The sequence below is a fragment of the Phoca vitulina genome, unplaced genomic scaffold (genome assembly GCF_004348235.1).
Source record: "Phoca vitulina isolate PV1807 unplaced genomic scaffold, GSC_HSeal_1.0 scaffold27, whole genome shotgun sequence".
Lineage (NCBI taxonomy): Eukaryota > Metazoa > Chordata > Mammalia > Carnivora > Phocidae > Phoca > Phoca vitulina.
This window is the reverse complement of record NW_022589730.1, coordinates 23,756,036-23,781,923: the sequence shown is the minus strand read 5'-3', so window position 1 is coordinate 23,781,923 and position 25,888 is coordinate 23,756,036. Positions and strand designations below refer to the sequence as shown.

The following is a 25,888-nucleotide window of genomic DNA, read 5'->3' as shown; positions in this document are numbered from 1 at the left end:
AACACTGATGTCTGCTCATTTTTAAAATTCCTGTTTTAGGGGCACCTGGGTGGCTCAGTCGTTAAGCGTCTGCCTTCGGCTCAGGTCATGATCTCAGGGTCCTGGGATCGAGCCCCACATCGGGCTCCTGCTCAGCGGGAAGCCTGCTTCTCCCTCTCCCACTCCCCCTGCTTGTGTTCCCTCTCTTGCTGTCTCTCTGTCAAATAAATAAATAAAATCTTTTTTAAAAAAATTCCTGTTTTAGTTTTAAGGCTGGCTGGCTTCCTAGGGGTGGCCCTCTGTCCCTTCGGCGTAGTGCTCACTGAGTGATTAAGCTAGTAAGGCTTTTACCTTTTGCTGTGGATCTGTGTGAGGATTGGGGAACACATTCAGAGTTTAGGCCAAATCTGCCCCAGCTTTTACTTTCTGTATGTGCAAGGCCTCACATTTGGCCAAGGATCGGTAGACTGCTAGGACCTGCCCAGGTTCTTTAATGAACAAGCATGTTGCTTTATGTCTACACAGACTTCCAGACTACCAAGAATATGCGGAAGCCCATTCAAATATCAAAGCCCATGGCTGTCATGTTCCCCAGATCTTCCTGTAAATCTCTGGCTGTTCTGCTGCTTGTCCCAGTCAGTATCACAACCTTAGGCTAGTTGTGATGTTGATCTTACCTGACTGCCACAAAAATCACCATTATTTTGACAATGCCCCAAGCATGGATTTTTCCAAATGGTGCTCCCAATCAAGTCGGCCTAATCTGGCAGTGAGGTTGCAGGTCCTCACGACCTGCCTTGCCCTGGTAGAACTACTGCTCCACGTAGCTGAGGGGGTATGGCAGTAGCTCCAGGCCAATATGCCATAGATTCCCACCATTCTCACCAAGGTTTTGTAGATTTTCTGGAATAAATGCTTCTCCATCTGTTGCATGCCTTTGGTCAATTTCCAGTGCTGAAATGGCTGTTTTTGACAATGTTTCGCATTTTATCATTGCCCTTTGGGAAGAGGATTTCCAGAGCTCCTTACTCAGCCGTTCCAAAAGTTCTCTCCCCTCCCTTTTAAGGAGGCTCTCTAGAAGACCCTATAACACTTTGACTGTCTGCAAGGGGGTGTAAGTATCTTACTGATCACACAGGGTAGCCATGGTTTAGGGTGGAAGGGGATTGCACAAGGGCAGAGATACAGGGGAGAGGATCATAGGGACCATCTTGGAGGCTGGCTACCATGCTATCCTCACCTCTCACCTGGACTACTATGATCATTCCTTAACTGAGTCTGTTTTTGTCTCCCCAAAGTCTGTTCTCAACACAGCAGCCAGCAACCATCTTACATCTTATGTTGCTCTTCTGCTCAAAATCCTGTAACAGCTTTTCATAGCCAAGTAAAAGCCAGTCTTCACCATAGCTCCAAGGCCTTACATCATTTAGCCCTCACTGCCTTTCGGATTAATCTTCTACCACTCTCTCCTCCCTCACTCCACTCTAGCACAAATGCTATGCCTCAAACGCACTAAGCAGACTTCTGCCCCAGGGCCCTTGCACTGGCTCTTTCCTCTGGCTGGGATCTGCCCAGATAACCATATGGCTGGTTCATTCAAGTATCAGCTGCTCAAAATGATCTTCGAGCACTCTTGCCATTTCCTTCTTATAGCACTTAACACATTGCCTGGTTTCCTCCACCAGGACAGAAGTCCCACAAAAGCAAGGGGTTTGCTCTGTTCTTGCTAAAGTCACATACAAGGTAAATATTTGTGTAATATTTAAATAGGTGGGCTAATGAAAGTGGATGTTAGGCCCAGCTCTGCCCTGTTGATACGGTGAATTTTGTATATGAGACAAGGCAATTATGTATATGAGAGAAAGGCAAGAGGAAATAGGCGTTTGAGTGGATGGGGCGGGAGAAAGTGTAGCTATTAATAAATGAACAAGAAAGGGAGGTATGGGGGGTAAGTCAGGAAAATAACTGTGTGATATGAAATAAATCATTCAGATCTGTAAGTCTATAAAGTCTAAGAAAAGGCTAAAAGTCTAAAAAGTTTAATTTGAAGGAATAACATTACGTAGAATTATGCAAACTCAGAGAAATAAAGGAAGTTTATCCATGAGTTGAAAGGAACAGACCAGCATACTGTAGTTAAAAACATTAAAAGACTGAGAAAAAATACATTAACGTTAATGAAACTATGGTGGAAGCTTATCAGGGTATGCCCTCCGCATGGGATGAATGTTTCGGGGCAGCACTTGATGGAAGGACAGGATCTCCCTGATCTTGTCCTGGCAAATCTTGTTTGCTGCTACCCCTGCTTCAAACTCTCGGCGTTCCTCTTCTTTCTGCGCTTCCCGGGCCTGCTGCTGGTAGGATATTTGCATCTGAAGTTGCTTCCTGTATTCCTGGGCCAAACTGGAGCGCCTAAGGTATTAGAAATGTCAAGTACAAAATTGTAAAAGCAAGCATTTGGATTCATTTAGGGCGTTAGAAGTAAAATGTAACTTTTGAAGTCAAATTAAAATTCCCATTAAAATCAGGGTGAGATGGGAAAAAATAGATGGAAAATTCATTAATGTGTTTATTGCACAATAATAATTAAGATAAACGGAACAAATATTGATTTTAGGGAGGGAATGCTTCTGGCCCACTCAGAATATTTCCTGCTATTTGGAGTGAGTCCTGGGTCTCTCTCCATCCCCTCTCCCACTCTTCTCCAAGGAATAAGTGACTTTTCTACTGGTCAAACCAGGAACGGGTTAGTCTGCCGGTTTTCCACTCTGCTCTCTGTCAAAGGGCCATGGCCCTGCCGGAGAGACCTGGCACTGCTGGGGTCTGGGTGGGTATGTGTGTCTCATTCTGTTCAGTATGAACTAGACAATTTCCTCCATACATAAGCCACATTTTAAACACATAAACCACATTTTAAATTTTATAGTGTTTTTTTTTTTACTGTGGTAAAAAACACATAATGTAAAATTGACCACTTAACGATTTTTAAGTGTAGAGTTCAGTAGTGTTCAGGACATTCACATTGTTGTGAATCAGTTCTCCGGGACATTTTCATCTTGAAAATTTGAAACACTACACCCATTAAACAACAGCTCCCTTTTCCCCCTACCCCCAGCCTCTGGCAAGCACCATTCTAACCACCATTCTATCTGCTGTGTCTATGAATTTGACTACTCTAGGGATCTCATATAAGCGAAATCATATAGTACTCATCTTTTTGTGACTGGCTTATTTCACTTAGCATAATGTCCTCAAGGTTCATGCATGAGTTGGCATTTGACAGGATTTCCTTCCTTTTCAAGGCTAAATAATACTCCGTTGTATGTATATATCATATCTGGTTTACCCATTCACGTGTTAATGGACATGTGGATTATTTCCACCTCCTGGCTATTGTGAATAGTGCTGCTATGAACATGGCTGTGTAAATACCTCCTCAATGTCCTGCTTTCAATTATTTTGGATATATACCCAGAAGTGGGATTGCTGGATCACATGGTAGTTCTATTTTTAATTTTTTGAGGAAACTTCATACTGTTCTCCATAGTGGTCATGCCATTTAAAATCTATAAGCCACATTTTTAAATGTCAGCTTTTATCAGAAAAGAAAGCATGCACATACCTCTGTGGCAGATTCCATTTTCTACAGATGGTCACAGTAGCATCTCCCCTCCCATATGCTCTCCTGCGATGTGAACCTCTATTCCCCTTATCAAGAGGTGGAGCTTCGGTCTCCAGCCTTTGAATCTGGATAGGCCCCCGTGACTATTTTTATGATGTCATAAATAAACTCTCTTGTTAACACAAGATATATTGAGACAACAGATTACGACCAAGTGCTGCTATGCCAGTCCTAGGCGCAGCCCCTAACTGTCTACTGGAACTCTCCCTGTCAGAAGCAGCCACCACACTGTGAGAAGCCCCAGCACATGGAGAGGCCACATGAAGGTGCTCTGGGTGATAGCACCAGCTGAGTCCTTAGCTACAGTCAGCACACACTGCCAGCTACATGAGTAGGTATCTTAGGTGTCCAGGGCAGTTGAGCCCTCAGGTAATGTAGCCCTGGCTAACATCTGACTTGAACCACATGAGGGACCCCAAGGAAGAACCACCCAAGTGAGCCTTGTCAGCAGAGAATCATGAGAGAGAATCATAACTCACTTTAAGGCACAAATTGTAGGGTATTCTGTGATGCACCAATAGGTAGCTATGATACCTTCCACACATACTTGTTTTTCTTCTCTCTCAGTTGATTCACAAGTTGGGCAGGGAAGCACGTTGCTATTTATCAAGTCCCCCTCACATCTCCAACAATAAATTTTTCAAAATGAGAAGGAAAGGCCTCCAGAGCAGAGGCAGTAGCAGGAAGTAAGTAGGGTAGACCAGAAATTATTGTTAGTGCCCCCAAACTAACAATAGGCGCAGGTATATAAACCCCACTCTTTCTAGAATGAAAAGAGCTTATTTCTATGTACTGAGTATGTGTAAGTCATGGGACAGAGCCAAGGGATGGGAAAGGGGACCAGCAATTAGAGGAGCCAAGTCGTCTTCCTCCACCACACTGGTCATCTGAATTGGGTATCTCGGTCACCGGTGGGAAAGGAGTGCTATGGTCCAAGAAATGCTGCAAAGAGGCATCTGCCTGTTTCCTCCACCAGCGCCTCGTGCTGGCCATCAGAGGGGCCTTGTCAGAGAAGGCAGTGGGATTTCCCAAAGCACCTACAACATTTCAGTTTTCCAGCCCAGTGAGGCTACAAACATTCTTCTGAGGACATTTTGCATGGACTCCTATCCTCAGAAGCCATTTCTGCTACTCCAACTAATCAAGCCACACTGTGTTTCAGGGTTTATTTCATGGGAAAGAATAGTCTTCTTGTTATTTCATTAGGATTTAATGTTGGAGCCTATTTTTAAAAAATTGTTTCTAACTTACTTTATTTTTTAAGGTATTCGTTCAGCTTGATACCTAATGTCTATAATCACAATGTATACAATAGCAATAAAATTTAATTTTACCAAGATGTTTGCTGCTTATTTTTATATGGAATTTTGTAAAATGACTGGAACTTTTAGGACAAATGTAATACTGATATAAAAAAAATGTCAATAATGCATGAGTGATGGCATGTTGTCCTCTCTCTACATTAAAAATCTTCCCCGTTATCTAAAACTAATGATGTAATGTATGGGGATTAACATAACAATAAAAAAATTAAACCTAAAAAAAAAAAAATCTTCCCCGTTTTTAGGCAGTAAACAATAATAAAGAAAACAAAATCATACCTTGCAAAATTCTCCTTCTCCTCACGGTTAAGCTCTTTAAGACCTTCATTTATGCGTTCCTGTTCCATAGCACGCTCTTCCTGTTCTTTTGCCTTTCGTTGCACTTAAGAAAGACAAATGTAATTTTTGGTAAATGGCTTTCTTCAGACAAGACTTGCTGGCATCCCTCTGGGCATCAATGCCATCCTGTCTTTAGAGAGGCAGAGCCTACAATCACTGGGCTGTATCTTAGGTCAACAGGGTAGAAGTAGTCCTCTCCAAAAAGGGAAGAGGAGGGTTTAGGTTCGAATGTGTGTGATCTACACAGATTTTTTTCTTAACCATTTTTCACTGAAAACCTATGATCAGCCTTTTTCAAACCAGGTTACCACTATTAGAACACTTCTTACCTTTCTCTTCTTGAGGACAAACAGTTCTGTTGTCAATTTGTGTTAACAAGAGAGTTTATTTATGACAAAATAAATACTGGAAAAGGCCTGAGTTTATTATATATAAGGTATTTATAAATTATATTTTAAAAACATAAGCATCCAGTAAGGGTGACAAAATTACAAAGAAAACAGAGTTCACAAAAGAATAAATACAATTGGGAAATACACATCTGAAATGTACATCTTTGGCCCCCAAATCCACTTATAGGAACTTTTCTTAAATAATCATATATAAGCCAAGAAGAACTATATACAGAGATAGTAACCTGCAATTCTAAAATAGTAGTAAAAAGATTCAAGACAATCTGAAGGTCCATTAATTGTGTTTAGGTAAAATAAATCACGGTCCATTTTTATAATGGATTTCTAGGCAGCATTACAAATTTTATAATTGAAGAAAAATGACCCAGAAAAATGTTTATGATAAGTGGCAAAGGCAGGCTGTAAAACAATATATTCAACATAAATCCTAATTTACTATATACATAGTAAAAATACTGGAAGGAAATACATGAAGTTGTGAATAGTAGCTATTCCTGGGTGGTAGAATTATGGTTGATTTTGTTTCTTTGTTTAAAAATGGCCCCAAATACTTAAATTTTCCATGTTGTCTCAATATATTTTAAAACATTTATCATGGGTAAATACAGAAATTTGTTAGCTTATAAGCTTTTTTCTCATTTTCTTACAACTCCACCTAATATGGGCTTAACAATTTTCAATGGCTGTTATAATTCCTGGAGTGGAGAATCAATGAGTTTTCTCTTGCAAAGACAACTAGTGTGAAGTCTAATGGTACCCGAATGGTAAATGTGTCCATCTTCTGCCTCTCCGGTTCACTGGGCTGGACATGGAACAGTGGAAATCTGAAGGTGGCAGTTCACCCTCTCAACAAATATTTCCTTTTGTGACCAAGCACTGTTTGGAGCTGAGGGCATACAAAGGTGTGCTAAGACAAGGATGTGAGCAAGCCACAGTGAGAGCCTCAGAAAGAGGATTTATTACGAATAAGGGGACATATTTGAGGAATGAGACATTTGAGCTGGCCTTGAAGGATTGCCACGATTTCTCAAGATCAAAAGCATCATAAGCAGAGAAAACTACCCAAGTAAAGGTATGAAGGTATGGAGACACCTACAGAAAGAAAAGAGGGACAGGTAAAAGGGAGGAGGGGTGTGTGTGTTGTACCCTATCTTCTCACTTCCCTTTATAGTCACTAAGGTGCACAGACCATTCAACAGACATACTGTTCCTTTAACCTTGAGAACATCTCCAACATGACTACTAGAATCTGCTAGGATATAAAACTCTTTGTATGTTTATACTCAATGTATTAAATTAGGTAAGTTCTACAAGACAGGGCTCTTGCCTTAATCCTTTTTACATCCCTCATATCATTTTACATATAATACCTACTTAATAAATATTTTGGTTGCTACTTAAGTTGAATTAAGGCCCAACTATAATATTATTATAATTCATGTCCTTACGTTTTTCCTGAACTTGAAGTTTTCTTGTACACATGACCTCATTCACAAGTTGTCTCCTTGCCTCCTTTTCAAGTCTCAGCTCCTTGTCCTCCTCAGCCAACTTCTTTTCCTTCTCTGCCTCTAATACTCTGTCCAGTTCTTTCTCCTGAGCTCTCTCCTCCTCACGCCGCTGAGCCACATACTGACGATATATCTCTTGTTCTCTTGCCATCTCTTCCTACACAACAGAAGAATTACCTCACGTTGTTAACTTGTAGGTGTGATGATGGTACAGAGGTTAAGTTTTACAACAATCTTTTAGAGCTACAATCCCAATTTTTTAGAACTACATACTGACACATTTATAGATGAAATATTCTCTCTAGGGTTTAGTTCAAAATATTCAAGAGTGGTGGTAGGGAATGGGTGGGGCACACATGAAATACAGAATCGCCGTTCGTTGGTGGTTGTTGAAGCTAAGTGAAGCGCATATGGGCGTTTATTGTGTTATTCTTTGTACCTGTGCTTTATAATACATTTTTTAATAAGTTACTTCGAACACTTTCCCAAAGTGTTTTTCAAAGCAGTTCCCAGATAATTTTCAATTATACAGCTCTATCTGTATATTTATTTTCATTTAGGTAGGTTATGAAATTATAACCTGATAAACAAAATAAGTCATTACCACTATGATAGCACTGTTTCTGACTAGAAGCTCGTCACTTGATACTTTGATGATAGACCTTCTCAGCCTTAGCTATACTTTGAAATCACCTGGAAGCTTTAAAAAGTACCAAGGGCTGAATCTCACCCTGAGGCTCCGATCTAATGAACAGCGTTTAAGTTCTCCAAGTAATTTTAATGTGCAGCTAAGACTGTCAACTGGGCTTTGCAATGCTGGTATTTTTAACTGGCTTTTCTGTTATTCATGGTATTATACTTGTGCTGTTCCATCCAATCTCTGTCCTGACCTCTTTTGAGAATAGCATAGATCTGGGGGAGGACCGGCAAGGTCTGAATTGTACCCTCAGAATGACTGGCATTCCTAGTCTCATACTTGGGAGTAAATTTAACAAAAGAAGTGCAAAACTCATATTCTGAAAACTAAGAAACTGAAAAAATAAGTGGAAAGACATCCTACATTCATGGATCAGAAGGCAATACTGTTAAAATGGCAACGTCTACATTTGATCTACAGATTCAAAACAATCCTTATCAAAATCCCAAATGGTTTCCATGGAGAAATCGACAAGCTGATTCTAAATTCATATGGAAATGCAAGAGAGCCAGAAAAGCCAAAGCAATTTGAAAATGAACAAAGTTGGAGGATTCACATTTCCTGATTTCAAATTTACTGCAGAGCTACAGTGATCAAGCCATATAGATACGTGCTACTGGCATAAGGATGGACACATAGATTAATGGAATAGAACTGAGAGTCCAAAGATAAACCCTCAAATTCACCGTCAATTGATTTTGAATAGTGTACCAAGACAATCCTATAGGGGAAGAACAGTCTCTTCAACAAATGGTGCTGGGACAACTGGATACCTACATGCAAAAGACTGAAGTTGGACCTCTACCTCACACTATACACAAAATTTAACTCAAAATGGATCAAAGGCCTAAATGTGAGAACTAAACCTATAAAACTCTAAGAAGAAAACATAGGACCACCATCTTCTTGACCTTGGGGTAGGAACACATTTTTAGATATAACACTAAAGGCACAAGCAACAAAACAAAATATAGATAAATTGGACTTCATCAAAATTAAAACTTTTACACTTCAAGGGATACCATCAAGAAAGTGAAAAGACAACCCACAAGATGAAAAATATATATATATTTACACACAATTTATGTGTAAGGAACTTGTATCTGGAACATATAAAGCACTATTACAACTCAATAATAAAGACAGTCCAATTAAAAATTGGGGAAATGATTGGAATAGATTTCTTGAAATTTCAAATAGGTTCAAATAGATTTCTCCAAGGAAGATATATAAATGGTCAATAAGCACAGAAAAAGAAGCTCAGCATCAGGAGGATGTGGAGTCATTAGGGAATGCAAATCGAAACCATAATAACAGATCACTTCAAACACACTAGGATGGTTGAAATAAAAAAGAAAGACAATAACAAGTGTTAACAAGCATGTGGAGAAATCAAAACCTGTGTACACTGCTAGTGAGAATATAAAATGGTAAAGCCACTTTGGAAAACAATTTGGCAAGTACTCAAAAACTTAAAGTTACCTTAGGACTCGTTAATTCTACTCCTAGGTATATGCCCAAGAGAAACAAAAACCTATGTCCAAACAAAAATTTATATATGAGAATATTCACAGTAGCATTATTCATAATAGCAAAAAAATGCAAACAAATCAAATGTCTATAGACTGACAAATGGATAAATGAAACATGGTATATCCATACAATGGAGAATTATTCAGCCATATAAAAGAGGGAAGTATTCATACATGTTACAACATGGATAAGCCTTGAAATATGCTAAATGAAAGATGCCAGTCAAAAGGTCACATAATATATAATGCTATTCATAATAAAGTCCACAATAGCAAATCCAGAGACAGAAAATATATTAGTAGTTGCTTAGGAATGGGAGTAAGGAGGGGCGCCTGGGTGGCTCAGTCAGTTAAGCATCTTCTTTTGGCTCAGGTCATGATCCCAGGGTCCTGAGGTCCAGCCCCAAGTTGGGACCCCTGCTCAGTGGGGAGTCTGCTTCTTCCTCTCCTCTCTGCCCCTCCCCGCTGCTTGTGTGCATTCTCTCTCTCTCTCAAATAAATAAAATCTAAAAAAAAAAAAAAAGGAATGGGGGTAAGGGGTGAGGAAGAGGGAATAGAGATAATAAAAAGTTCTAAAATTGACTGTGGTGATGGTTGCACACTTATGTGAATATACCAAAAACCACTGAATGTATATTTGAAATGGGTAAGTCGTATGAATTATACCTTAATGAAGCTGTTAAAAAATAAAATAAAATGATCTAATGGAGAACAAAAAACTTAATAGCAAAAAAAAAAAAGGAAATCAAATAATTAGAAAATGGGAAAGAAATCAAGAAATGGGCAGAAGACATCAACAGACATTTCTGCAAAGAAGACATCCAAATGGCCAACAGACACATGAAAAGGTGTTCAACATCACTCGGCATTAGGGAAACACAAATCAAAACCTCAATGAGATACCACCTCACACCAGTAAGAATGGCTAAAATTAACAAGTCAGGAAATGAGAGATGTTGGCAAGGATGCAGAGAAAAGGGAATCCTCCTACACTGTTGGTGGGAATGCAAGCTGGTGCAGGCACTCTGGAAAACAGTATGGAGGTTCCTCAAAAAGTTGAAAATAGAGCTACCCTACGACTCAGCAATTGCACTAAGATACAAATGTAGTGATCCAAAGGGGTATGTGCACCCCAATGTTTATAGTAGCAATGTCCACAATAAAGAGCCAAGATGTCCATCAAGAGATGAATGGATAGAGAAGATGTGGTGTATGTGTGTATATATATATATATATATATATATATATATATATATATATATATATGATAGAATATTATGCAGCCATCAAAAAAAACCCCAACAAAATCTTGCCATTTGCAATGACATGGATGGAACTAGAGGGTATTGTGCTAAGCGAAATAAGTCAATCAGAGAAAGACAAGTATCATATGATCTCACTGACATGAGGGATTTGAGAAACATGACAGAGGATCATAGGGGAAGGGAGGAAAAAATGAAAGAAGATGAAACCAGAGAGGGAGACAAACCGTAAGAGACTCTTAATATCAGGAAACAAACTGAGGGTTACTGGAGTGGTGGGGGGAGGGAGGGATGGGGTGGCTGGGTGATGGACACTGGGGAGGGTATGTACTATGGTGAGCACTGTGAATTGTGTAAGACCGATGAATCACAGACCTGTACCCCTGAAACAAATAATACATTATATGTTAAAAAAAAAAAAAAGATAGTAGGAAGGGAAAAATGAAGGGGGGGAAATCAGAGGGGGAGACGGACCATGAGAGACTGTGGACTCTGAGAAACAAACTGAGGGTTTTAGAGGGGAAGGGAGTGGGGGGATGGGTTAGCCTGGTGATGGGTATTAAGGAGGGCACGTATTGCATGGAGCACTGGGTGTTATATGCAAACAATGAATCATGGAACACTACATCAAAAACTAATAATGTAATGTACGGTGACTAATATAATAAAATTTTAAAAAAAGAAAAAGAAAATGGGAAAGAAATATGAGAAAATATTTCACTGAAGAGGATATACAGAGAGCAAATAAGCACATGAAAAGTGGATCAACATCATTAGTTATTATGGAAATGTAAAATAAAAAAACAATGAGATATCACTACACATCTACTAGTGGAGCTAAAGTAAAGAATAGTACCACCAGCAAATGTTGGTGAGGATGTGGAGAAACTGAATCATCCGTTCATTGTTGGTGGGAATGTACATTATTGGTCGGATGGTAAAGCTACTCTGAAAAACAGCTTGGCAGTCTTAAAAAAACTAAACATGGGATTACAATTGCCCTTCAAGGCATTTTTTCCAGAGAAACAAAAATTTATGTTCACATAAAAACCTGTACAGGAATGATTATAGCAGCTTTACTGATAATAGCCATAAACTGGAAGGAACTCAGGTGACCTTTATTTTTTATTATTATTTTTTTTTATTAAACCCAGGTGACCTTTAACAGGTAAATGGTAAAAACAAACTGTGGTATAGTCTTACCATGACTACCACTCTACAATAAAAATAAACACTACTGATACCTTCAACAACCTGGATAAATCTCCAGAGAATGATGCAGAACAAAACTGTCAATCCCAAAAGGTTACATACTATATGATTCCATTGATATAACACTCTTGAAACGACAAAATTATGGAAATGGAGAATAGGTAAGTGGTTGCCAAGGGTTAAGAAGGGGGTGAGGACAAGAGGGAAGTGGATATGGCCATAAAAGGGAACCATGAAGAATCCTTGTGATGGGAATGTTCTGTATCTTGACAGTTCAATGTCAATATCCTGGATGTGATATTATACTATAGTTTTGCAAGACATCATAGAGAAAAACTGAATAAAGGGTCCACAGCATCTCTTTGTATTATTTCTTTCAACTGCATGTGAATCTACAATTATCCCAAAATAAAAAGCTTAATTAAAAAAAATAGTAGCAGACTCCTGGTTTCTAGTCCGGTATATAAGGAGCTTAGAAGCTGCCACTCTGGCATCCTGACAACAAGCAAAAAGCTAGCAAACTTACTAAATCAACAATCTCAGGGGCGCCTGGGTGGCACAGTCAGTTAAGCATCTTGGTTTCAGTTCAGGTCGTGATCTCAGGGTTGTGAGATTAAGACTTGTGTTAGGCTCAGTGCTCAGCCCGCTCTCTCTCTCTCAATCTCTCTCTCAGAAATAAATAAATCTTAAAAAGAAATCAACAATCGGGACACCTGGGTGGCTCAGTTGGTTAAGCGGCTGCCTTCGGCTCAGGTCATGATCCCTGGGTCCTGGGATCGAGTCCTGCATCGGGCTCCCTGCTCAGCGGGAAGCCTGCTTCTCCCTCTGCCTGCCGCTCCCCCTGCTTGTGCTCTCTAATGCTCTCTCTGACAAATAAATAAATAAAATCTTAAAAAAAAAAAAAAGAAATCAACAGTCTTAGATCCATAAGAGAAGTGAGGTCTCCAGATTGGAGAGACAGACAAGTAAATACAGACAATCAGAACTTACCATAGTGGAAATCCATGAGCAGAAATTTCTATGGGAACCAGTGCTGGGGTAGGAAAACCTATAACTGATGAATTGCTAGAGGCTCAGCGTAGATGCCTCTAAGAGTTAAAAACTCTAAAGGGACCCAGCATTGAAGGGTGGGGGAGACCACACTTTTGTGAGTTTTACCGCCTGAAGCTCTATCAGGTTCTCACAGTGAATATCAGAGAAAAAGCCTTTCACGCTTCCCGAGCAGGAGAAGAAATGGAATCATTTTGAAATACACCAGAGCATTCTATTCTTAGGTTTGCTCTCAGGAGAAACTATTTAACCAGAGCCTAACCTGCTGGGGTTTTATCTGAGCCTAACTGACCTGGAAGAAGGTAAATACTCAACTCCAGGACCCCTGTAGCCTTCCATGTGGGAAAAGGGAAACACCATCATCGAGGATTCCAATGACAAGGGAGGATCCAGACCCAAAGGCACCAGCTCTAAAGATAGAGGGAGGATCCCTTCCTCTGCTTGCTTGGATTTTTATGGCTTGGTGCTGACCTCACCCTTCTATTGTAGTTATTACAACAAAGGCTCAAAGCCAGTGGAACACACTATATGAGGCCTGATTCCTTCTCTGTAACACTGGTATGGTCCAATGGGTCTATCACATCTCTCAACATAGCAACACAGATGACCCAGATTTCATCTCCAGTCTTGAAGAGGCCCCAATTGTCCCTAAATCCAGATAATTCTTCTTACAGGGAAATCCCCTCCCAAATTAACAGAGCCACGTGCCTCCACTTTGTGGGGACCTCCCATACTATTCAGGAGGCACTGGAAGGAGTAAACTTAATGGCACCCCATGAAAGAGACACTTAACTAGACTCCCAGATTTTATAATACCAAGGCAGCCCACAAACCCAAGGCCAGCCTTCAGGTGCCAAGCCCTGCAACCCACCTTTCAGAGCAACATTCCTGCCTCCTGGTCCTGGAGCTCCTATGCCAAATCTGTCAGGAAGCAATGTCTGAGACATTTCAAATAGCAGGGGGCCTTGTACTGGCAGCTCCACCAACTGGGGGTCCCCAAAAGTATATTGGGACAACCCGAGGTAAGCTCCTCTGTTTAAAACAAGTGATTACCTCACTACAGAGCCCAATCCTAATGTCTCAGAGGCCTTCAGAGAGTCCCGAGGCTCGCTCTCTCTCCCAAACAACTTCCCTGACCTGCAGGCTTGGCAGTGGCCCAGAGAATTACCCTAGGGATTTGGCAGACCCTCAGAGCTTGTCCCACCTGCACAACTGTCCATTTACAACTCTGGTGGCCCACTAGGCCAAAGGCAACCACCAGACATTCCTGGCTCTATTAGACACAGAAGCCCAAGTCACAGTGATGCTAAACTCTGTCGTGGACACCGCGCATTCCTTTGCAAGGGGCACCCCTGCCAACCCAGCGGAGCTCACTGAGATCTGCTCAACTAGCAGTAGGGCCCATACTTGTAGTCCCACCCTGAGCCAGGCCTCTAGGATGTACAGTTGACTCTGAACAATGTGGAAATGCACAATGGTATAGCCACTTTGGAAGATAATTTGGCGGTTTCTTAGAAAACTAAATATACTCTTACCATATGATCCAGCAACTACACTCCTTGGTATTTACCTAAATGATTTGAAAACATACAGCCACACAAAAGCCTGCATACAAATGTGTACAGCAGCTTTAGTCATAATCACTAAAACTGGAAATAACTCAGGATATCCCTCAGTAGGTGACTGGATAGCCTGTGGTCCATCCACACAATGGAATGTTATTCAGAGCGAAAAGGAAATGAGCTGTAGAGCCAGGAAAAGGCATGGAGGAAACTTAAATGCACAGTACTTGGTGAAATAAGTGAATCTAAAAAGGCATCATACTGTATGATTCCAAATTTATTACATCCTATAAAAGGTGAAACTGGAGACAGTAAAAAGATGAGTGGTTTCTAAGGGTTTGGAGTCAGGGGAGAGGAATGAACAGGGGGAGCACAGACGATTTTAGGCTAGTGAAATTACTCTGTATGATACTTTCATGGTGGCTACATGTCATCTTACATTTGTTCAAACCCCCAGAATGTACAACACCAAGAGTAAACCTTCATATAAACTATGCACAATGACTTGTCGATGTAGGTTCATCAATGGCAACAAACATCCCACTCTGCTTGGGGGATGCTGGTAGTGGGGAAGGCTATGTCATATGTAGAGGCAGGGGGTACATGGGAAATCTCTGTATCTTCCGCTCAATTTTGCTCTGAGCCTAGAACTGCTCTAAAAAATAAAGTTTATTTTTAAAAAGGAACAAAAAAAATAGTACCCACAGGAAAAGCACAACACCCTCAAGAGTTCAGTACAAATTTCAAAAGAACATACAACTGGATGCATACTGTAATGCTTTTCGCTACTCTCTGCCTGACAAAACTTTACATATTTTTCAAGGTCCAACTCAAATACCACTTTCTCAGTATGTCTTCCCCAGCTTCTCGGCATACTTAGTCCCTCACTTCCTTCACTCCCATCCTGCTATCACAGTGCCAACTCCATGTTATAGCAGTGTTCCAAATTCAGTGGGCATCAGAATCCCCTGGGGGAGCTTGTTAAAACAGATTTCTTGCCCCTGCCAAGATTTGAATTTGGAGACTCTGATTCTGGAGGCTATGAATTTCTATCTCTAACATCCTCCCAGATGATGCTGACGCTGCTGGTTCGTGGACCACACTTAAGAGTAGCACAGTATGGTTCATTCTACATCTGGCTGGCTCCTGTAAGACTGAAAGCTAAGCAAGCTACCTCATCCAGCACATAGTAGGCACTGAATAAACATCTTACTCTTTTTTGCTTCTTTTTATCAGCCTCTTCCTCTAAGTCTTGAAGAGCCCTTTGCACGAGCTTCATGTTCAAGTCCTGCTCTTCTCTGTATTTCTGCTGAATATGTTCTATCTTCTCTTGGAGGGCTTTTTGCAAAGTAGCTCTAATTTCCTGTTTTGTCTTCTGTTTCTTTAGCTTATCCTGTTCGTTCTCAAGTTTCACCTGTGCTTTGTTATTTTCCTAAGGTAAAACAATAATGAAGATTATGCATCAGTATAGCTGTACAAAACGAATAAGGTAATGCATTTCACTTAAGAGATTGAGAATCAAGGGTTTCTTGGAGATACACACATCTGAATTTAGAGGGACTGTAAGATAGAAAACTTGCGGGATGGGTTAGCCCGGTGATGGGTATTAAAGAGGGCACGTTCTGCATGGAGAACTGGGTGTTATATGCAAACAATGAATCATGGAACACTACATCAAAAACTAATGAGGTAATGTATGGTGATTAACATAACATAATAATAAAAAAAATGGCTATGTCAAAAAAAAAAGAAAACTTGCTTTTCATTGCTGAGTCAGCAATAACACTTTGTGCTGTGAATGATTATGAAATAATAAATGGTTATGGAGTTCAAAATGCAGAAAAGTATAGAGAGAAATCACTTTTAATCTTAGTACCCACCACCCACTACCACACTCAACATTTCAGGTATTGGCCTTCTAGACTTTACTCTTCTCTGTACACCTGCAACATCTAGATATGGACACATTATTAAGCAGCAGTAGGAGTCCCAAACTGGAAATGTACCATCAGATGCATATACAAAATTAAATTGTATGCATTTTGTTCTTTAAAAGTAGTACTTTTCCCCCATTCCTCTCATTTCTTATCTTTCCGACCCTCTGGGCTGGCTTAATTGCCTGGCCAACCAAGCAGTTTTAACTAGGGCACCAATGTTGTTGGGCATTGTGGGTTTGCTAGAAAATCTGGGTATGGTATAAACTGCAGCACTAGTCCTCCTGCCAGAGGCAGCTGAGCAGTCCTGGAGGGATAAGTACTTGCCCAGCTGGAACAAGAGATGACATGGCAATAGTGAGGATGATATACAATTCCCAATGTGATTTAACCAAGACTCCCAACATCCGCAATCACCATGATCACTGGTTTGTGAGAAGATAGTTATATGCTAGACTTTCCTATTAATGTCATGAATAGTAAACCCTGAATTGTGAGGGTCAAAAGAAAATGTGAAAATCCTCTGCCACATCTAATGAAAAGCAATGGCTATCAAAAATGAAAGCCAGTAGAATAGCAGGCCACATTTTTTTAAAAGTAAGTCTGACTACACCAGGACGAAGCAATCAGCCAAATCCCCACTATGAGACCTGGGGGAGATGGGATAGGACAGGCGAGAAGTGTTCAAGATTAAAAGACCTAAAAGCAGTTCATCAAGTCTTGGTTTCTCCTGGGTAGTTCTGATTGTGCCCCTGTTGTGCTGATGTAATAAATTTATTGCATCCCTTTCGACCTCAATTTTGCCCTGGTTTGAATAAGAAAGAGTCCCTCTTTCTGAAGAGACTCTAAGAACCATGTTTGGATTCTGGTTTAAATATCAAGTAATTCAGACAATGATGGAAATTTGATGTTGATTTAAGGTGATAAAAAGGAATCACAGTTACTTTTTTTAGGTCTGATATTGGCATGTGTAAGAAAATGTCCTTAATCGTGTCATTGAGATGCATATTTGACATGTATTTAAGGGGGAAATGACATGTCTGGGATTGTTATTTTAAAACATAAAAATGGAGTGGGGTTGGGGGAGGTAGAGGAAATCAATATGGCAAAATTATACAGCTGCTGAAACAGGGAGAGGGGTAGACAGGGGTTCACTGTACTCTTGACTCTGTGCATTTGAAAATGTTCATAATAAAACATTTAAAAAGGGTGGAATTTATATAACATTCTCAAAATCACAAAATAATAATGATAAAGAATATATCAATGCTGTCAGGAGTTAGGGTGGAGGGAGGTTATAACTATAAAGGAGTAGCTTTAAAGGAGTTTCTTTGGATGATGGAACAGTTCTGCATCCTGATTTTGGTAGTGGTTACAAAAATCTATACATGTGATAAAATTTCACAGAACTACACCCCTTCCCCCCAGGACTACATGTAAAACCTGGTGAAATCCAAAGATTTTACTATATTTAAATAAAGAATGACTTTAATTGAAGGTATTACACCAATGTTAATTTCCCGGTTTGTTTTGTTTTCAAATGCAACTTATTTTTGCATGTTTATTTTGTATCCTGCAACTTTACTGAATTTGTTAATTAGATTGAACAGTTTTTGGGTAGTCTTTAGAATTTTTGCTGTATAAAATCTTATCATCTGCAAATAGAGGCAATTTTACTTCTTCCTTTCCAATTCTGATGACTTTTGTTCTCTTTCCTACCTAAGTGCTCTGTTTAGTAGGACTTCTAGTACTATGTTGCCCAGAGTATAACAGTGGGTAACCCCTGCTGTTTTTTTTCCTGATTTTAGAGAAAAAGCTTAAAACCTTTCACCACTGAGTGTGATGTTAGCTATGGGCTTGTCATATATAGTTGTAATTATGTTGAGATACCTCCTTCATACCATACCTAATTCATTGATAATTTTTAACATGATCGGATACTGAATTTTTTCAAATGTTTTTCTGCATCTATTAAGATAATCATACAATTTTTGTTAATTTCCTGGTATTTATAGTTATATATACAAATATATAAATACAAATATAAATATAAATACATACATATATAATGTTTGGTTACATAAGGGTATATATAGGACCTCGACTATTTTTGCACTTCTTGTGAGTCTAAAATTGTTTCCAAAAAAATGTTTTTGAAAGGAAGGTAGAAATAGAGCTAAGCATGGTATAATGAAAAATAAATATTTGGTCTGTATCCCTGTGTCCTGGTACATAGCTTCTAAAGCCCTTGTGATCTCTCAAGTGGTAAGACTATCTTTTGTACCCTCATGTTATGACTGGTGGCTGGAGCCCCTACATAACTTCAGGGTGGGGCTGGTAACCAGAAAGACCAAACCATATGATTAGAGGTTTGAAACTTTCAGTTCTGGATATCCCTCTACCTCCAGAGAAGAGAGAGGGGCCAGAAATTGAGTTCAGGCACCAATGGTCAATGATTTAATTAATCATGCCTACATAATTAAACCTCCATTAAAATGCCAAATGATAGGGTTGGTGAACACATGGAGATTGGGAACATGGTATGCCCAGAGGGTGTGCAAGCTGTCTGTACTGCGCCCCATACCTTGCCCTATGCATCTCTTCCATTTGCCTGTTTCTGAATTGTACCTTTCACAATAAACCAGTAATATAGCAAGTAAAGCACTTTCTTGAATTGTATGACTTATTTTAGTGATTTATCAAACTTAGGGGGAGTTATGAGAACCTCTGACTTTGTAGCCAAGTCGGACCGAAGTGTGGGTAACCTGAGGACCCACCACTTGTGACTGGCCTCTGGAGTAAGAGCAGTCTTCTGGGACTGAGCGCTTAAACCTGTGGAGTCTAATGCTATCGCTGGTAGCTAGTGTCAGAATTCAATCAAATTGTAGGTCACCTAGTTGGTGGCGTCCATAGAGAATTAGAGAATTGTTTGGTGTGAGAAAAAAACCCACACATTTGGTGTCAGAAGGACTGTGAGTAAAAATGACTCACTAGGTATCTTAGACCAGAAGTAATTTGGGGGCCACCATTTCAATTTTCTTAGAGAAGCTAAAATATTTAGACATCTTCCACTAAACTCTCCAAGAGAAAACAGTCTCAAACCCAGAAAGGTTTTTAGCTCTCTGAAATATCTTACCTTTGGCACTTCTTATGGTTCTAAGTTTCAATACTTGGGATTTCCCAGGAAAATATATTTTTTTCTTAAATTTGGTGGTATTAAAGTATCAGTTGCTGAAAGCTTTATATACATATAAAATTGCTACTTTTTTTAGTGCTTTCATACATTTCCAGTGACAGTTCTAATTTCTCTGTAGTAGGGGCAACGACCTTGTTGGAACGAAATGATTGAATCTGGTGCCTGGGGTGCAGAGGCCACTGTAGCCGTTGTATAGCACTGACATAGGATTTGGAAACCATCAGTTACCCATATCAAAGAATAGGGGGATGTTGCCAAATTGCCACCAGCCCTCCATGGTACTGCCCATGATTATCACATTTCATCCTCACAACAAAGACAAGTGCCTTTTGCCTCATTTTTTAGATAAAGATCAAGTCACAGTAGTGAAGTAATTTGCCCTATGCAATGGGATGGCACTGTTGACTGGGCCTTGGACTCCAACGCTCTGACCATGGTCCGCTGCCCTGTGAACTAGCCAGGCCATGAGGCAAAGGGCATGGCAGCAGGCCTGCAAACTGTGTACTATACCCACAGAGTGGATCAACCCGCGACAAGCATCGTAAAAGGCCCACCACAAAGCGTGCCTCCTCTTCCTTCAGCTGCTGCTCAGCCTGCCTTTGCACTTTGATGCCAGTGATCTGGGCATTCAGCCCCAGGCGTGTGTTCTCCACCAGCTCTTTCTGCCTCCTCGCCTCTTCAGCTTCTCGCTTTTCCTTGGCTAATCGGTCTTCCTCCCAGAGCTTTGAGAACATCTGTTCTTCCACCAGTTTCTGCCTTTTCAGCTCCTCATTGAAAGCTATCTGTGCTTTTCGCTCCTCCCATACCTTCTTCTGATGGATACAAAACAATTCAGCACGGAGCTCCTCACAGCGTTCTCTGAAAGGAGAATTTATTTTTAAAAGGCAAAACCCAGCCTTTCATGAGACACTGCTCTATTCAGGCACACATCTGCACAGACACTGAAGTATGAAAAGTAAAAGACCTGGAGGTAGACCACCAGAGCCGAGAAGACATGTGAGGGGCAGCGGGGAGACAGGCATCATGATGTCACAGGCAAAGCACAGGCATTGGCGTCCGGCCAAGCAGACTTTGAAACCGCGATCTGACATTTCTGTGTGACCTTGGATCACAAACTCGACCTATCTGAGCCTGTCTCTTTATCTGTAAAACAACTCTCTTTCCAGGTTCTGGTAAGGATCAGAGAAAATGGATGAAAATATCTGGTAGTGAATAGAAGCTAAATAAATGGTAACTATTATTATTACCATAGAGGAAATAGAAGAAGCATGGGTCCCTGCAATATTACAAGTAGATTAAGGCTTTGGTAGGAAGAGGCCCTGCATGCCAAGGAAAGAGTTAAGGGTCAGCATATCATGACGCTGCCCCAATGCCCCTAATTCCTGGTGGGACACATGTCACTGAAGGGGTTTCTGCCAGAGCTGGGAAAATAGCCCAAATGCGACCTTTTCATATCTAGACTTATGTCACCATTCCAGAAGAAATGCTCTTTCAGTAAGTGTTTAGACTTCATCTTTTCTCTCAGTCTTAGTAATTCAAATTTCCTCAAAAGTGCTTCCTGGAGCCTGTTTTTAATTTAAGGGCTATGATATTCAATACTGTCTACACTTTAGATTTACTTAGGGGTATCTTTAAAATCCTATTCTCCACTCCTTCCCTCTGCTACTCCCAGACCAGACTAGTTAAATCAGAATATCTGGGGGCAGGACCCAGGTACCTGTATTTTTTCAGAGAGCCTCAGAAACTTCTGGCACATAGTCAAGTTTGAGAACCTCTGATTCAAGGTAATGTTTATAAACATTAAGTCTTCCTGGTTTCATCAAGTTCAGCACCAAGAAGCTGAAATTTGAGAATGGGCTCAATAAAAAACTTCAAAGAACTTTAGTTGCTAAGGCTGAAAGAAAGGTTGATGTCTAAAATTACAAGTGTGGTCAATACCACAGAAATTGACATTTATCAAATACAGTTAGTATTGCTCAACATTTGATGAGGACTAGTCTCATTTTCCTAAATAAAGGGGAATCTCTGTGAGGGCTCGGACTTAGGAACATATTTCAGGAATATATTCCCCATACTACCTACCCAATGTCCATTAAATAATTGTTGGTTAAATTGATATACAGTCATGCTTATTAGCAAAATAATGATAACTGGCAGTTATCTATATTCTGTGGAAATCTCAAAAAGATTACAGAAGCTGAAATTGCTAGGTTACCAAAAAAAAAAAATTTTAACATTGAAAAATGAATTCATCAGTGAAATTCTATCAGAATTGGCCATGATAACTAATTAAAGTCCTTCCCAATCCTATGACTTATACTCCAGAAAAGTTATTCAATCAATGAAAATCTGAAGCCTAAGAATAACAACAAATATGGTTTATGATATTTAAAAAAAAAAAAGCTTTCTAATTACAAAACTAATACACACAGAAAAACTGGAAAATATAGAAAAGTATGAAGACACTAAAAATACGCTTAATCCCTCTCCCCAGAGATAATTGCTTTTAGCATGTTATTGTATTTCTTTCCAGTCTTGTGTATGTGCATTTTTACTAGAATTGGGGTCGTTTTGTAGATCTATATACCTATACTGGTATCTCCTTGTATCTTAATTTTTCCACCTAACATTATTTTGGGAATGTTTCTTCAAGGAATCCTCTTAAAATACCTGACCTCACAACTTTATTATAGTTTATTAAGCTATGGAATAGAGTCTACAACCTATACATATATCAATTTATTTAAATATTTCCTTGTTTGATGAACGTATAGGTTACTTCTGACTTTTACTATAATGTTGCAATGAATATTTATAAATGTAGCTCTTTCTGCTTACCTCTGATGATTTCCTTAAGGTAATTCCTTTCCTTAATATAAAATCATGTACAAAAGTGTTGCAAGGCACCTGATGATGCATGTTGCTGAGAAAGCCTGAATTAACACTGTATGAAGTATCAAGTATTTCTTTAGATCAGTAGATCTTCAAACTTTGATTAGGTATCCTTTTCAGTAAAAAAAATTCTAAGCACCCACAAACAGGTAGGATTATTATTTATAAATTGTATGCAATTATTACTATATTACTATATCACATAAATTATTAAATATAGCAAAAATAAAAACCAAAGACAGATGAGATTTAAATAAAAAACATCAAATATTTCCTCCCTACATCCTAATGATTCACCTATTCACTTAAAACTTGAGAACATTTGATTCAGGCCTGGTAGTCTGACCCTGGAATTTGGGTTCTTTGGTACTTTGTTCTATCACCTCTATCAGTAATTAACAAAGGCAAGACAATCCTCAAGTGTTCTGACAACACATCCTAGGGTATTCATTTAATAAAAACACCCCAAAACAAAACAAAGCCAAAAATTGCCTACCTTAATCTGGGATCCAATCACTAATTGTATATAAATATAGAACACTTAAAAACAAATTTCATGGGACGCCTGGGTAGCTCAGTCGGTTAAGCAGCTGCCTTCGGCTCAGGTCATGATCCCAGGGTCCTGGGATGGAGTCCCACATCGGGCTCCTTGCTCAGCAGGGAGCCTGCTTCTCGCTCTGCCTGGTCTGCCTGCCACAACCCTGCTTGTGCACTCTCTCTCTCTGACAAATAAATAAAATCTTAAAAAAAAAAAACAAATTTCATGATGTATCAAAAGCATGATCCATAAAAGAAATGTTGATAAAATGGATTTCATCAAACTTAAAACTTTCTGTGAAAGACCCTGTTAAGAGGATTAAAAAAAAAAACAACTACAGACTAAGAAGAAAAATGTTTCCAAACCACACAGCCTACACAAAGGACTCATATCTAGAATATGAGGCACCTGGGTGGCTCAGTCGGTTAAGCGGCTGCCTTCAGCTCAGGTCATGATCCCAGGTACTTTGGGTACCTGGGTACTTAGGTATGTACAAACCTAAGTACATACATACAAGGGTCCTGGGATTGAGCCCTGCATCGGGCTCCCTGCTCAGCGGGGAGCCTACTTCTCCCTCTCCCTCTGCCTGTCACTTCTCCTGCTTGTACTCTCTCTCTCTCTATCAAATAAATAAATAAAATATTTTTTAAAAATAGAATATATAAAGAACTCTAAAAACTTAATAGCTAATCCAATTAGAAAATGGGCAAAAGAGGGGCGCCTGGGTGGCTCAGTCGTTAAGCATCTGCCTTCAGCTCAGGTCATGATGCCAGGGTCCTGGGATCGAGCCCCACATCGGGCTCCCTGCTCAGCGGGAAGCCTGCTTCTCCCTCTCCCACTCCCCCTGCTTGTGTTCCCTCTCTCACTGTCTCTCTCTCTGTCAAATAAATAAATAAAATCTTTAAAAAAAAAAAAAGAAAATGGGCAAAAGACATGAAGAGACATTTCACCAAAGAAGATACAGAGATAGCAGATAAGCACATAAAAAGTTGTTCAACATCACTAGCCATTAGGGAAATGCCAATTAAGACCATGATGAGATATCACTACATACCTCTGTTCTAATAGTGACAACATAAAAATCTGGCAAGAATATGGAAAAACTTGGTCTATTATACATTACTGGTGCAAATGTAAAATGGGACAGCCACACTGGAAAACGCTTTCGCAGTTTCTGTAAAAATTAAACATACATAGAAAGACCCGGCAATATCCTAGAGAACAATTATCCTAGAGAAATGAAAATTTATGGCCACACAAAAATCTGTATACAAATGTTCATATTAGATTCATTTATAATAGCTAAAAACTAGAAACAACCAAAATGTTCAGTAGTGAATGGTTTACACAAACCTAAGTACATACATACAAGGGACTATAAAGGACAAACTATTGATACATGCAGCCACTTGGACGGACCTTAAAGGCACTATGTTGAGTGAAAAAAGCCAATCTCAAAAGCTCACATATTGGGGCGCCTGGGTGGCTCATTCGTTAAGTGTCTGCCTTCGGCTCAGGTCATGATCCCAGGGTCCCGGGATGGAGCCCCGCATCGGGCTCCCTGCTTGGCAGGAAGCCTGCTTCTCCCTCTCCCTCTGCCCCTGCTCGTGTTCCCTCTCTCGCTGTCTCTCTCTCTCTCTCTCTCTCTGTCAAAATAAATAAATAAAAATAAATAAAAATGAAAAAAAAACTCACATATTGTGTGATTCCATGTATGTAACATTCTTGAAATGGTGAAATGATGGAGATGGAAAGAGATTAGCAGTTGCCAGAGGTTGGTAATGATGGGGGTGAGAGGGGTAGGTGTGACTATAAAGGGGTGGCATGAGGGAGATCTTTGTGGCGATGGGAGAGTTCTGTATCTTGATTGTGGTGGCAAGTTACGTGGATCTACACATGTGATAAAATGACAGAAATGTGCACACATGATGGACCACTGTGAATTTTCTTTTTTTTTTTTTTTTTTAAAGATTTTATTTTTATTCATGAGAGACAGAGAGAGAGAGAGACAGAGGCAGAGGGAGAAGCAGGCTCCCCGCGGAGCAGGGAGCCCGATGTGGGACTCGATCCCAGGACCCTGGGATCATGACCTGAGCCGAAGGCAGACGCTTAACCGACTGAGCCACCCAGGCGTCCCTCACTGTGAATTTTCTTCATAATGTGCTGTAGTTATGTTTAGATATAACTATGGTGAGAAACTAGGATAAGGGTACATGGCACCTCTGTACTATCTCAACAATTTCTGTTAATAATAAAATTTAAAATAAGAGAGATCATTGGCTATCTTGTCATTATTATTCATTTCATTTCATTATTACGGAAAATAATTTTTCTGTTTAGAGGAGTGGAACACTAAAAATGACCCATTCCAGGCATCAAATATTCTAGGTACCTAAGAGAAATGAAAGCACATGTCCACCAAAGACACATACAAGCATGTTCACAGCAGCTGTGTTCCTAAGAGTCCCAAAGTAGAAATAACTGAAATGTCTATCATCTGGGAAATGAATAAACTGTGGCATATTCATACAGGGGAATACAAAAAGGAGGAGGAGGAGATGGCAGAGAAGGAGCAGTAATTTTACTTGCTCTACATATGTATTAAAGCTCCAGTTATATTTTCGATAATGGGGCCTTAATTATTTATTTATTTACTTAATGCTGAACTAGCATGATTTTTAAAAGACTATTTATTTATTTGAGAGAGAAACAGAGACAGAGAGCATGCAAGTGGGGGGGAAGGGAAGAGGGAGAGAAAGAATCCTCAAGC

The 25,888-nt window shown here is 39.8% G+C and overlaps 1 protein-coding gene across 15 annotated transcripts in view; it reads right to left on the bottom strand.

The window, feature by feature from the left end:
• Window positions 1-2,012: 2,012 nt before the first annotated feature.
• MBD1 (methyl-CpG binding domain protein 1) overlaps window positions 2,013-25,888 on the bottom strand; it is a 51,420-nt gene continuing 27,544 nt past the window's right edge. For 7 of the 15 annotated variants that reach the window (XM_032422650.1, XM_032422652.1, XM_032422651.1 and 4 more), the window contains 5 exons: window positions 20,243-20,546; window positions 15,772-15,990; window positions 7,184-7,400; window positions 5,263-5,365; window positions 2,014-2,391 (listed from right to left, as the gene is read on the bottom strand). In XM_032422650.1, coding sequence (XP_032278541.1) covers window positions 2,163-2,391; window positions 5,263-5,365; window positions 7,184-7,400; window positions 15,772-15,990; window positions 20,243-20,546 — 1,072 coding nt within the window. In that variant the 3' untranslated portion in view covers window positions 2,014-2,162. Of the gene's footprint in view, window positions 2,392-5,262; window positions 5,366-5,760; window positions 6,828-7,183; window positions 7,401-15,771; window positions 15,991-20,242; window positions 20,547-25,888 lie in introns of those variants that run through there. The other 8 variants (XM_032422653.1, XM_032422655.1, XM_032422656.1 and 5 more) reach the window with 5 other exon arrangements.